General features: G+C 48.1%; 1 protein-coding gene across 1 annotated transcript in view; it reads right to left on the bottom strand.

Moving 5' to 3' along the window:
* LOC310850756 (tyrosine-protein phosphatase non-receptor type 11-like) overlaps positions 1-8,870 on the bottom strand; it is a 56,548-nt gene extending 47,678 nt beyond the window's left edge. The window contains exon 1 of the mRNA XM_083752660.1: positions 8,662-8,870. Within this exon, the coding sequence (XP_083608786.1) occupies positions 8,662-8,675 (14 nt within the window). The 5' untranslated portion in view covers positions 8,676-8,870. The remainder of the gene's footprint in view (positions 1-8,661) is intronic.
* Positions 8,871-14,676: the final 5,806 nt, after the last annotated feature.

Genomic DNA, 14,676 nt, shown 5'->3' with positions numbered 1-14,676 from the left:
AGGAAAGCCCGGAAAAGAGCGAGACACTTTTGCTGCTTGCCTTGAGTCGCACAGCCTGCTCCTGCTGCTGTTTTGCAACACTTCCAGAGTGATCCAGAGTGAATCAGTCAGCCACTCCCCTCCAGGTGCTGCGCAAGGAGGAATGAATGAGATCCAGCTCACAGGAACTGGGGTTTGAGGGAATAGTGAGGAACCTCAGGCCCAGGAGCCAAATATATTTGTCAGCTCGCCTTTCCGCAAATATACACCTAGTTTACCTGCTTCAACCTGCGGCCGTTTTGCTGGTAGGGCGATAGCGCACGTTGAATTTTTCAACTTCCCAAAATGAGGGGTGCTAACAAGTTGCAACATGGCATGAGAATTCAAAAGACATTTGGGTCAAATTAATAGGATTTCGTTTTGCTTGGCAAGTGAAATATGTGTAAAATTGCGAAGAACTCATTAAAAACAACTACTATACATTTTACTTGCCATTAATACAGTGGTACCTCCGTGAGCTGCTCTGGTTTGCCAGAAGTGGCTTAGTCATGCTGGCCACATGACCCGGAAGCTGTACGCCGACTCGCTCAGCCAATAAAGCAAGATGAGCGCCGCAACCCCAAAGTCGGCCATGACTGGACCTAATGGTCAGGGGTCCCTTTACCTTACCTTGGGCTACAGACACTTCAGGTTACAGACTCCACTAACCCAGAAATAGTACCTCGGGTTAAGAACTTTGCTTCAGGACGAGAACAGAGCAGTGGTGCGAAGGCAGTGGGAGGCCCCATTAGCTAAAGTGATACCTCAGGTTAAGAACAGTTTCAGGTTAAGAACAGTCCTCCGGAACGAATTAAATATTTAACCTGAGGTACCACTGTAATAGGGGACGCAGGTGGCGCTGTGGGTTAAAGCCTCAGCGCCTAGGACTTGAAGATCGAAATGTCGGCGGTTCGAATCCCTGCGGCGGGGTGCGCTCCCGCTGCTCGGTCCCAGCGCCTGCCAACCTAGCAGTTCGAAAGCACCTCCGGGTGCAAGTAGATAAATAGGGACCGCTTACCAGCGGGAAGGTAAACGGTGTTTCCGTGTGCGGCTCTGGCTCGTCAGATGCAGCTCTGTCACGCTGGCCACGTGACCCGGAAGTGTCTCCGGACGGCGCTGGCCCCTGGCCTCTTAAGTGAGATGGGTGCACAACCCCAGAGTCTGTCAAGACTGGCCCGTACGGGCAGGGGTACCTTTACCTTTACCTTACCACTGTAATGTGTTAATGGTTATTTATTAGTATTTTTTATTATTAATTTAGATCCTTGAGCCAGATCGTACTGGGACATACCCTCCAACATTTCTCCAACGAAAATAGGGACTTCCAAAGGAAAGGCAGGACATTCCGGGATCCAGTCAGAAACTGAGATGGCTTCCTGGTTTCCTCCAAGGCCTCGTCTCATTCTCAAGGGCAGGTGCCCCCCTCTGTCCTGAGTCAGTGGGAGGCAGGGGGAGTGGGAGGGTGCTGAGTAACGCTCAGGGTGCCCTGTCTCTCCTTTCGAGGAACGTCACGCAGAGGGCATCCAGGATCCAGTAACAGCCCACAAGACATGCAAATCCGTGGCTCCCCGCATGTGTTCATCTCATCACGTCACAAGACTCTTAATCTCCGGCCGGCTGGGGGGGGGGAGCGTGAGAGCAGGAGGGGGGGCTATTCTTAGCTGACCTCTTGAGCAAGCCAGAGAGTGTGATGGAGCAGAATGCTGCTCTCTCTGTCTCTCTCGCTCACTGCTGTCAGAAGAGATGCACCCGAAGCGTTGGGATTCCAGATTGGCGGCGCTGTGAAGTTGGAGCAACCATGCTGTAGCATCAGGCTGTTGGCTATTCTTGGGGCTGGCCCTACCATTAGGCAAAGTGATCAGCAGGTACCTCAGGCTGCAGTTGCTGAGAGGTTGGGACTGGGGTTCCCTAAGCAAGCCTGCTGCCCTCGGCTGCCATAGAGGACACCACCAATCTTCATGTAAAGTTCAGTTTGATCAGCTTGCACACATGGATTAGGCTGCAGGTAAGGAGAGGCACCATCTTTTCCTTTGCCTCAGGCAGCAAAATATATTGGTCCGGCCCCAGCTACTATGAGGAGAGGATGTTGAGATAGATGAGACCCTGGCCTGAACCAGCAGGTTCTTCTGATGATGGTCGATTCCCATGAACCGGTATTCAATGACATACAGCCTCTGAACCCAGAGACTCCATGGATCAGGGGTGGGGACTGCTGCCTCTGCTGGCTATGGATGATGGGAGTTGTAGTCCTCCAACATCTGGGAACCCAAAGTTGAGAAAGGCTGGTCTACACCGACTAGCCAACGTTCTCCAGCGTTTTAAAGAGGGGACCTTCCCAGCCTTACCTGGACATGTCAGGGACTGAACCTGGGACCTTCTACACTCAAAGCACGTGCTCTGCCACGGAGCTGACGTCCTTCCCCATTAGAGGGCAATGCTTTTTCCCCACAACCAAAGCACTGATGAATCAGCTGCCAGAAACTTTCAAGAAAAACAACGCATCAAACTGTTCTACCACCTCTTTTTCCTTGCTCCTTCACCTTCTGTGGAAAAAGTCTGGCCTGCCTCTTTTCCGTCAAGTCAGCTCTCTCTCTCTCTCTCTCTGCGGAGGAGGAAGCAGCAGCCAGAGAAGACGACAAGGGGAAACAGATTTCAATTCATATATATATATTTTTTAAAAGGTGCTTTCGCCACAGATTGAGCGCATGCAGGCGTGACTCACTTGCACGAGGACAGAGCCCGTCCCACCTACTCGAGAATCAAAAAGGATGAGATGTAAACGGAACAAAGCCAAGGGTGGGTGGATCGGGGGCAGCTCAAAGGGTGACTTTCTGATGTTATGACCTACAACTCCTGAAGCATCCTATTTACTACAGCGGTCAGCAACATGCCACCATCTTGGAAAAGCAAGATTCCACCTGTGCTAATTGGCTCCAGCCTGGAGAGGTTCACCTGAGACCATCCTCCAGAGGCAGATCTACTGTGGAACTAATGAGACTTCAGAGCCCCCCAAAATGTAGGTCCACCACTGCCTTCCTCATATTCCTGCTCTGAGCCCTGGATTAAAAGAGACCTTTTTATACCGCAGGCTTTCCATAGCTGTGCACTTTTCATCCATTGAATTTTAGATTTTAGTGATGCTGTGTGAATCGCATCATACGCTTTTGCTCTCTGCTGCTCAAACTTTTACGATGTCGTTTCACATTATTTTATTGATTTTTCAATCTCCCCGTTGCAATTTTTGATCTTTTACCATTGCAACCCAGCTACAAAACACCCTGACCATTAGGCATGCTGGCTGCTGGGAGTTGAAGTCCAATCACATCTGGAGCATCACAGATTTTCCAGACTTGTATTCCTCTGAAACAGCCTGATTTACACTGGCAATGCTGAAATGGGGGGCTTTAATTAAGCTGCCAGAACACCATCCTTTTTCCTTTTTAAAAAGTGTAATAGGGTATTTATTCTGCTTCTGCTTGGTACATAATATGTGCCAATCAAATATGTTCACTCATTGTCAGTTCCATTTGCATACCACTTTACCACAAAACTGTCACAGCTCACAATGAATCAAATGAACAAATACAATTACTAGGGGCTTGCTCTGCTCTCCAACCGACCTGCCACTCTCCCCACATTACCCTCCTAGGGTTTCCCCTTCCCACCCCATGCAACTACTAAGCTCACTCTTCACCTTCCCAACCCCATTTCTTCATGCAAATCCAGGACTGTGATGTGGCCCTGAAAAGTCCTCCTAAAAGGGCTGTATGATGACAACCTTGTGTTTTTATGTATATAGGAAGAAAAAAACTTATTGGGTTGTAGCCAACCAAGTCCTACTCAGAGTAAACCAACTAAAATTAATAGACCTAAGTTAGCCATGCCAATTACTTTCAGTGGGTCTACTCTGAGCAGGACCGAGATGTGAGATTCCTGCCCTACAGAGGTGCGTGGGGCACCTTCATTTTATAGTTTCAAACATGCGCTAACCTTTGGATACCAGAGATGGCTGTTTTCAGGACCTACCCTATTCCAATGACTGGTCTAACTGTTTCTAATACTGAATTTTAATTTGGTGTAACCCACCCTGGTACCTGCTGGCAAAGGGTGGGTAATAAATTTAATAAGAGAAAGAAGAATGTTAGATGCACCCCATAAAAAAACAAACACTAACTGGGTAGACAGATATAGAGACACAGATACAGAAGTAGAAGGAAAATGCACCATCAGCATTTGTGGTCATGTGCAAGACTTAACATGCATGTGCAACCAGAGTCAAGATACAGTTGCCTCTGACTCAAGGCAAGAGGACTTAAATCTGCAGTATTATACTACTCCTGTCCAAACCCCTACATCAGGGTTTCCCAAACTTGGGTTTCCGGTTGTTTTCAGACAACAATTCCCATCATCCCTGACCTGTCTTGCTAGCTAAGGATGATGGAGACCCAAGCATGGGAAACATACTACATGGATGTCCTGTCTGCTCTCAGGTTCAACACAAGTTCCTCCCCTTTCCACAAGAACCCAAAATGAGCCCTATAGCTAGACCAGAACCAAAGGCCCATCTAGTCTGGCATCCTCTCCTCCCAGTGGCTCACCGGATGCCCTAGTGAGAAGCCCCACAGCAGGACCTGAGTGCGAGGACTGCTTGCGATTCCCAGCAACTGGTATTCAGAGGTGCATTGCCTCCGACAGAGGAGGTAGAACACAGCCACCAGGCCACCACAAACCATAGCTAGTAGCTCTGACAGCCTCAGATATCCCAAGGCCTCTGCTCCCTCCAAAAACTCCCTCCTTTCTCCCTCGCTGTCCCATATGCTTGGAGCAGCCTTCCAGGACACCTGGGCCTCCTGCCTTTGTCACACAAACCCCCTGGTCCCATCAGAAACTTGAGCACTTGCTTCTCAAACACCCATAGGCTGGACTAGCCCACACCGAAGCAAAAAGTGGATTCTCATCAGTCATCTGCACTTTAATGTTTGGGTGCCCATAGAGCACCCTCCCCTCTCTGGTGTTAGCCTGGACCTTTCCCCCTTTAAATACATTTCCCCCAGCCCCCAAACCTTGGAAAGTCCAAAATGGCCAGTACTGAAAACCCCTGCATTTAAAGTGGGGGGAAGGTCCAGGAGAAGACTGTGTTGGGGTTCATGTTTTGTTTGGTCCCACAATGGACAAAGTCACTATTCCCTCCTGCCACAAATTCGTCTCCTTTGTTCTTTTCTCTGTGCCAGAACCTTATAGATTGCCATCTCCTCGGGGCAGGGACCATCTGCTCCTGCTCTGTGGAATACAGGGCTCACGGGTGGCATCAAATGCTGCACTAATAGTAATAATACACCTCGAAAGGTAACAAAGGAAGACCCTGATGGAGAGGAAACAGGGAACACCCTAAGCCCCTAAGCAAACAAGGACAGCTGCCCCATAGCAGTTCCGCCGCTATGGATGTTTTCTAGCTTAAATCAAAGAAAGGGCTTGTTTATATTTTTGCAGGGGGTGGAATGGGCGATTACAGAACATATATATATATATATATATATATGGGTTTTGGTGTCCTCGGGTGTCTTCCCGAGGAAGACACGGGAAGACACCCGAGGACACCAAAACCTGCATTCCTGTACCCGTGAAAATCTACGAAAGCATATATATATATATATACACACACACACACACACACACACACAAACACACACATATATATTTTTAAGAGAACGTGGACAGCCTGCTGGCCTACCGGCAGGACAGCCCACTTTAAAATAGATCATTAAAATAAGAAATTCCTCTGGAGTGACTCAGCAAGCAATATCTGTTTCCTACGTTTTTATCTCTGCCCTTTCTGCAAAAAGCTTAGGCCAATGTCTACAACAACACCCCCCAACCTATCACCCTCTCTGGATGCTTTGGGTTACAACTCCCATCAGCTCCATGGGAGTTGTAATCCAATGCATCTGGAGGGCACTAGGTTGAGGGGGAAGTCTGAATGCATGCACAATGCATTCACACGTCCTCATTCCCACAACAACCTTGAGAGGCGGGCTAATGACAAGCAACAGCCCCCAAGGTCACTCATTGGAGTTTGGACCTGTGTGGTGATTGGAGATTAGGTCCAACATTTTAACCTGTCCTAGGTGGGGCTGATGGGGGTTAAGAGTTCAAAACACCTGGTTGGCCAAGACTGCTCTAACCATTATACCACGCTCCCAGCAAAGTGAAGCTTTAAGTTACAGAACATTCAGCACAAACCTCTAATCAAGCTTGGCAGACGTCAGTCTAGGCCTCCCCAAATGTTGCAATGGCCATAGAGTACCAACAACAATCAAAAGGCTTTTGGGTTCCAAGAATTCAGAGTTCCTTTTTGGGTTCTGAGATTTTGGGTTTGAGCAGAAGGAACATGAGGTCAAACAGGGTGACGTCAGTGGCGGGGGTGGGGGGGAGATGCTACCTGACAAGCTGTTCCAAACTATTTTAACCATAAACATGTTCATTTGCATTCATGGTTGCTAAACCGAAAGGAAGTCATGCTTTAAAAAAAATAATGATGCTCCAGGGTTAAAGCTTGCAAGAGGGCACTTTTCTGATTTGGAGATTATTTGCATTGAGGTATGTGTGTGAATCTATAGCTACCGAGCTGTGAGTAAGGAAATCAGTGGCTCAGAGGTGCGCCTGTCATTTACACAATCACAGTTACACAACTGCAGAAATTGCAGATTCTGCACTCTGCACATCCTCAGGCGCACCCACGCTGAAAGGCAAAGCAAAAGCTGTGAGCTTACCTCCCGACTGCAGAATTAAATATTTAGTAGGAAGAGGGGAAAGGAAACAAATTGCACCACAAAAACCTGTTATCTGCATTGTAACCAGGAAAGAAGATGGAAAGGAAAAGAGGTTAATCTGGGTGTGGGTAGGAGGAGAATGAAAGGATAGGTCTTCCATGACAGTTTTTTTTGTTTTTGTTTCGTAAAGATTTTAATTTAAACAAGGCAAACAAAAGGAAAAAGATTACACCGATATCAACACAGTACAATGCAGAATATCAGTTGATATCCATTAGAGGGATTCAGAGTTCAATAAACATTAAAAACTACAACCAGCCTCCAGAGCTCTAAAGAAGAAAATTGGGGCGGGTTGGAGGGAGAGATTAAAATGTGGAAATGACCAAAGGAAGTTGTTGATGAGGCAGAAGGAAACTTTTCTCTTTCACCCAATTCAGTCTGACTTAAGACTTCCCTGCCACATGATGCAGGAATGACCAGAGTAGCTAAATCGTTCCTCTTTGCCCTGGATTTCGAGACCTGATAATGTATAGTTTTAAGACAAATATTAGTCCCGTGATTGTATGTTGTTTTTAACTGTTTCTAATGCTTTAAATATAATCAACTCTGGGGCCTTCGAATGAAGGGCAGGTTAACAACAACAACAAATAAGATGGGTCTGTTGTAAAGTATTCTACACAACAGGTACATGGTACACCCCTGTATAAGAGCAGTCTACCTCCAAGTACTGAAAACAGGAGGCAGAGGGGACGGAACAAAAAGGCGGTTGCTGCTGCTTTCCATTTAATTAATTCAACAAAGTCTGATCAGTTTAGAGCCACGGAAATTAACATACCTAAAGTAGCAAGGTCCATTAATTTAAATGGGTCTACTCAGCGTAGATTGGCTACAAATGTTTGCTTTACACACAGACACAGAGCTTTTTAAATTTATTTTAAAGGTAAACTAGTCAGAACAACTAAGAATGAAGAAATTAAAAACTGAAAATAACAGCCCCGCAGTGCAAACCGTGTACTGGCTAGGTCTGATGGGAGTTGTTGTCCAAAACATTGCAAAGCGGCGGGGGGGGGGGGGGAGTCGCATCAGCTTGGCAAAGGCTGACCTAAAGACAGGCCTCCATGCTCAGGGACAGTCTATCTGCAAATATTAGGTACCGAGGGTCGGAGAGAGCAGAGTTGGGCAACTCTCCCTTCCTCCTCGCCATATACTGTCTGGAGCGGGTTGGGGGCTCTGACAGGAGTTGTAGTCCGAAACATTTAGAGGAGGGCAGTAAACGTGTGGGGGGGGGGGGAAGGCTGAGCTAAATATAGAGACCCTCCACGATCAGGGGGAGTCTACCTCCAAATAACAACAGATAAGGGGGTGGGGCGGAAGGGAGAGTAGAGACCTGTGCCTTGTTTACAAACTAAAAAACACACTGGCTGGCTGGGAGGGGGGGTGCGGACGGGAGCTGTAGCCCAAAAACATCTGGAGAAGCCTGGGGTGGGTGGGAAGGATGATCTAAATAAAGAGCCCCTCCATGATAAGGGGCAAACTACCTCCAAATATTAAGGTATTATTCCCACACACCCCCACGCTGGCGGAGGACCGACGGGAGCTGTAGTGCAAAACAGAAAGAAGTACACCGCCTTTTTTGCGGGGGGGGGTGGAGAAGGAGGTTGTTTTAAATCCTCCATGTTCAGGGGCGGTCTACCTGCAAATATTAGATACGGAGCGGTGTGGGGAAGTAAAGGAAGGACGGGGTGGGGACGGAGGCTGTCCGCTGCCCCGTTTCCGAGCTTCACGCCGCACCACCACCGAAGGCAAACAAAAACCCCAAATTGCAAAACTCCGCACATTTCGGACGCGCAGCAGGAGATTAAGCGGATCTTACCTGCGGGAGGTCATCGCAGCTCCAGCCCCGGGAGGGACACGCCCCCCCCACCCCACCAAAAGGGGGAAAAAGTTGCGTGTATTTCCCTAGTTCACAGCGCGGTCCGCTCCTCTCGCAGCATCAGCGCCAGTTCAGGCGAAGGAGCCAAAGGGAGCGGCTTCCCTAAAGACTGAGAGAGGGAGAGAGGGAGGGGCAACACTCCCGGGCCACGCCCCCTCGCCCACCTCCATATATGGACGCCCAGTCCCGCCCTCTCTTCCGACGCCGAAGCCGCTCATTGGCCGGAGGGTGGAAGCAGCCCAGGACACGCCCCCGCCCCGCGCTCCTCCAGCTGGGGCTCTGGCAAACCCACGTGTCGGCCAAGGGGAAAGCCCTCCCTGCAGAGAGAGATGTGTGAGAGGGGAATCCCCGATCCGCCAATCAACGCCGCCTGGCAACAGGCACCGCCTGGCAACGGAGGAGCTGCGCTTAAAGAAACAGCCCTTGAAAGATTTTGTAGGGGGTGTGAAGTTTATTTTAACTAAGGGGGATTTATTTATTTTTGAGGGGAGGAGGTGTTTTTAAGTGAGGGGCGATAATTGGGGGTTGTGGGTGGGTTGGTTGGTTCCCGAACAAAAAGTTGTCCTGTTTTTTGCAGCCGCCTCTGCAAAAGCTTCAACATTTTATTATTATTTATTACTTAACAAATTTGTGTTCCCCGCTTCATCCGTAGATCTGTGGGCTGTTCGCAGCATAAAAATGCAAGATAAAAAAGCAAAATACATAAGAAGAACAGGAAGAAAACAAAACAATACAAAACAAAACAATAACCTCACACAAACACTACCCTTTTGCATTTATTCATTGCCTCCCCCCCCCCAAAGAGCTCAAAGTGATGATATAGACGACATACATGGTTCTCTCTTGCCCTCTTCATTTAATCCCCACAACAAACCCCGTGAGGGAGGTTAAGCAGAGAAGCAGTGACTGGCCCAAAGTCACCCAGTGGGTTTTGTGATGAAGTGGAGAATTTGAACCTTGGTCTCCCAGGTCCTGGTCCTAATCTCTAACCACTACGCCATGCTGCTTCACTGTGGCTTTATTATCTATCTGGCTATCTATTTTGTAGGTTTAAGTTGTTTTTCTGCTTTGAACTATTTTAAAGCATTGATTCATATTTCAAAAATCTCTAAGGGTGTTAAAAATATTTAAAAGGGGTTTTCTATTAATTATTCTGCTTTAAATGTGGGCCTTTCATTTCTGTTTTCATTTGTGATGGTTTGTTTTGATAGTTTGCAATGCTCTGTTTTACATTTTAAGGCAGGTTGTAAACCATTTAAGAGATTTACTATTTTTATTTCTTTGGGAAGTGTAAAACGGTGTAGTGTGTTCTTAAATAAAGACATCTGTGTACGCACTGGGCTGTTATATTATTTATATATTCACGATTAAATAATGTTATTTATACTCTTAACACAGCATGTCCTTGCTGGGGTGGGAGAGATCCAAAACTGAGCGATGAAGCAAACGACTTTGCAGCCAGAAAATGTTATTTCCTTGCCCTTTTCCTAGTTGAAAGGAGCTGAGATCCTGAAGCTAGGAAAGGCCTCTTTCTCCCTGCTCAAATTCTTTGGCTGTTTCTGCCAGGCAGACGAAATGACATTGAGCTTTCTTGGCTGGCACCTATCAGGACTAGTGGGGCAGAAGATGATTGGCTGAGCCAGAGCTAATGACAGACTTTCCAAGTATCCCTATTTCCCAGGGACAGTCCCTGATTTAGAGAAGCCCTCCCGGTTTCTTATTTGATCCCAGAATGTCCCATTTTTCCCCAGGACGTCCCTATTTTCATGGGAGAAATGTTGGAGGGTAGGGTGGCGCTGTGGGTTAAACCACAGAGCCTAGGACTTGCCGATCAGAAGGTTGGCGGTTTGAATCCCCGCGATGGTGTGAGCTCCTGTTGCTCGGTCCCTGCTCCTGCCAACCTAGCAGTTCGAAAGCACATCAAAGTGCAAGTAGATAAACAGGTACCGCTCCAGCGGGAAGGTAAACGGTGTTTCCGTGCGCTGCTCTGGTTCACCAGAAGCGGCTTAGTCATGCTGGCCACATGACCAGGAAGCTGTCTGCAGACAAATATCTGCTCCCTTGGCCAATAAAGCGAGATGAGCGCCGCAACCCCAGAGTCAGTCACGACTGGACCTAATGGTCAGGGGTCCCTTTACCTTTACCTTTATGCAATGAGAGGAGGAGCCAACTCATTCTAGAGTTGTCCTCCTCCTCCTCCTGTTCTCCTAATGGACCAGCCTCCATGATTGAACCCTATTGATTGTCAGCTTCAAATGATAGGAAAATAAATCCTTCTTTTTTCATAAAAGGTGTTTAGCAAAAATCCAAAGAAGGGTAGTGTTACAGATCTGCAGTAACAGAGTTTTGGGGTGCATAACTGCTAAGGTGTGCTGAGAAATTAATAAATGATGGGATTTAGATAGCATTTGAAGGGAAGGTGCCAGACCAGTGAAAAATACAGGGAAAGCTTCCCCCCCCCCCCAGGCCAGGAAGCGAATCATTAACCCATCAATGGAAACCATCCAGTTGTCAAAGTGACAGGGGGGACATGATGTCACACAGGAAAAATGCTCTTAAAAAACCCCCAGCAGTTCTGGATATGGTGGAGCAGGCAGACAGATGGAGGGGAGTTGCTTGGAGCAGGAGTTCTTGGGAAGAAGAAGAAGAAAAGAAGTGGGCAGAACTTCAGGAGCTGCTGTGAGGGCCGGAACCATCTTGGCAGGCTGGGGCAGAGGCAATGAGATGGTGGTCAGGGTGCCTTGAAAATCCAGTGCTGGGGAAACCCACCACTCTTGAGATGTGATGCTCTGAACTCTCTCCAGTATACCTGAAGGAGAGTCTCCACCCCCATCGTTCTGCCCGGACACTGAGGTCCAGCGCCAAGGGCCTTCTGGCCGTTCCCTCATTGCAAGAAGCAAAGCTACAGGGAACCAGGCAGAGGGCCTTCTCGGTAGTGGCACCCACCCTGTGGAACGCCCTCCCACCAGATGTCAAAGAGAAAAATAACTACCAAACTTCTAGAAGACATCTGAAGGCAGCCCTGTTTAGGGAAGCTTTTCATGTTTAATAGGTTATTGTATTTTAGTGTTTTGTTGGAAGCTGCCCAGAGCAGCTGGGGAAACCCAGCCAGATAGGCAGGGTATAAATAATAAGTTGTTGTTGTTGTTGTTGTTGTTGTTGTTGTTAGGCTTTGGGTGTAAATATGTGCGAATTAACCCTATTTCTTAGCCTCCTATGGGCCTCAATTTCCCAATGGCAGCACAACCCTGGGAGAGAACATTGAATTCCCTGGAATATTGCACCTTCTCGGCAGGGATTGGGGGTGGGAGTGGCATGCAACGTTTGTTAACAGCAGCAAAACAATGGAATAAAATGACCCTACCAGCCACCGAGATTCACAAGATGGTGTGTGAGGTTTCAACCAACGCAGAACTCTGCACAGGGCAGGATGTTCTAAAAATATGAATGTAACGTGAGTCAAAGGTCCACCAGGTCCAATATTCTATTCTCACAGTGACCAGCCAGGTGCCTCAATGGGAAGCCCCAAAGCACCTGAGCACAGCAACATCTTCCTTGCTTCTAATTCAACAGTGGAGGCAATGTTTAGACACCCTAATGAGCAGCCACTGCTGACCTTATTCTCTCTCTGTGTGTCTCTTACACACAGAGAGAACACAGTTCTGGCATCCCCCTGAGGTTGCTGGGGAGCCAGTGCAGCACAGTGGTTAGACCAGGACCTGGGAGAGACCACAGTTCAAGTCTCCAGTCCACAAGAAATCTCCCTGGGTGACCTTGGGGCCATCACTGTCTCCTCTCAGCCTAACCTACCTCACAGGGTTGTTGTGAGGATTAAATGAATGGGAGGAGAACCATGGACTTGAGCTCTTTGGAGAAGAAGGCGAGGGTATAAATGCAATAAATAATGCCCAGCTAGAGACCCCTTAGAGTTGCCTGGGGTGAGGAGATGCCTGTGTGTTAAGACAGTTCAATTGTGTGTGTGCATGCATGGGCACACACCTTTGGTTCAATGGGGCCTCTGAAGAGTTGTTCTAGTGAGTTAAATCCACCTGGCCACTAGAGGGCGAGGGAGTTCAGAGTGAAGAAAACTGCAGGCCTAGGCAGATTTATTTACCTGTGTGTAAGCCCCAAGCGGCTTAGTCATGCTGGCCACATGACCCGGAAGCTGTACGCCAGCTCCCTCAGCCAATAAAGCGAGATGAGCGCCACAACCCCAGAGTCGGCCACGACTGGACTTAATGGTCAGGGGTCCCTTTACCTTTACGCCCCACCCAACTTGCTGAGACAGGTAGGTAGGGGCCCTCCAGATATTGTTGGATTCCAACTGCTGGCTTGCTCTTGACAATAACCAAGGATGGGAGCTGGAGTTTTGCAACAGGTCTTCTTGAAGTGAGCCTCAACTCGATGCCTTTTGCTGGGACCAAATTATATCCCTCATTTGATTATGGACAAACATGTGAGCCTTACAGCAGCTGCCCTCTGGGTCTGACAATTGGAACTGGTTGCTTTTAGCTTTGTGATGCGAGAGCCTTTTAACTGGAGACGTCAGAGACTGAACATGGGACCTTCAGCCTGCCACGCAGCTGCTCTAATTGAGCCACAACCCGTAAGACAGAGTTAGCTGTCTTATTCTGAATTGGGTTATACGTCCAGCTAAACCAGCATTATCTGCACTGACTGGGAGCATCTGGGAGCATCCGACCAGTGTCACTCCCAGGCCTACCTGGAGATACCATGGGGGATTGAGCCACAGACCTTCTACATGCAAAGCAGCTGCACTCTGTCACTGCTCCTGCCTTTTGTTTTGGCGCTGGAGAAGGGCAGAAAATCTGCATTGCTGCGAGTGCGCCTGAGCGCCATTTGAAGAACGGAAGTTTTTGCGATAAATTAGGTTCCGCCTGGAGCTGCCATCAAGACAATTGGTTTTGTCGTTCTGTAATGTTATCCTTTTGTAATTATTTGCCAGATTTACGGGTTGTTGTCGTTTCGCCACGGCTTATGATCAAACAAATAACATTATTACCTTCCCGCCGCAGCGCAAAGCTGATCTGATGGATAGTACTTAACTGTGACTGTAGGAGCGTAGGACGGTATTCAGCAAAGTTTTGCCCAAAGCAGACCCCATAGGAATGAATGGACCTAGCTGAGTTGTGTGTTCATTCATTTCAATGGGCTTGCTGTGAGACAAGCTTTGTGGAATGCCTCTCATAGGAAGCTGCCTTCTACCAAGTCCCAGGCTTTTTGCCGCCTGAGGAATCTGCCTCACTCGGCTTAATGGTAGGGAGAGATCTACTGGATCCAGATGGGCAAACTGGGGGGGGGGACACTGCGGCAGGAGAGGCAGCTCCTCTGTGTGTGAGAGGGAGTGAAGCTGCAAATAAATGTGCAGTTGGAGAGCTGATAATGTGCTGTTTGAAAAATGATGTGTGGGAGAGAGAAATTAGACCTGTTAGGCGTATGTGTTTATTCAGTGCTTAAATGACAGGCCACGTCAGGGACAGCCTGTGCACAAATTATATAAAGGGCAGAATGAGCTCAGTTTCCATTCTTGAAACAAACGGCCCAAAGCATATCAAAACACCTTCCTCTCGAGGGCCTGATCCTCCTCTTTTTCACCTACATCTCTGGGCAGGCGGCACTTTGTCACATCCCTTTAAATAGCCTTAAAAGTACTTTCTTGTGCCTATTAGTTGCTCAGCTGTGGCAGGTTCATAAATGCTGCTGTGCGGGAGGTAAGAACGATGGGTCCCTTTGGAGAAACTGCAACTGGTACAGGGTGCAAGCGAAGAGCAAGTTTCTTTCACTTGTTTAATAGGGTGCGGTGTCTGATGGGAACATAGGAAGCTGCCTTATACTGAATTGGTCCATCTTAGGTCAGTGTTGTCTACACTGAGTGGCAGAAGCTCTCCAGGGTTTCAGGCAGAAAATCTCTCCCAGCCCTATTTGGAGTTCCTG

This window comes from Podarcis gaigeae (genome assembly GCF_964106915.1).
Source record: "Podarcis gaigeae genome assembly, chromosome: 8".
NCBI lineage: Eukaryota > Metazoa > Chordata > Lepidosauria > Squamata > Lacertidae > Podarcis > Podarcis gaigeae.
The sequence above is the reverse complement of the archived record's forward strand: the minus strand, read 5'-3'. Positions and strand labels throughout refer to the sequence as shown.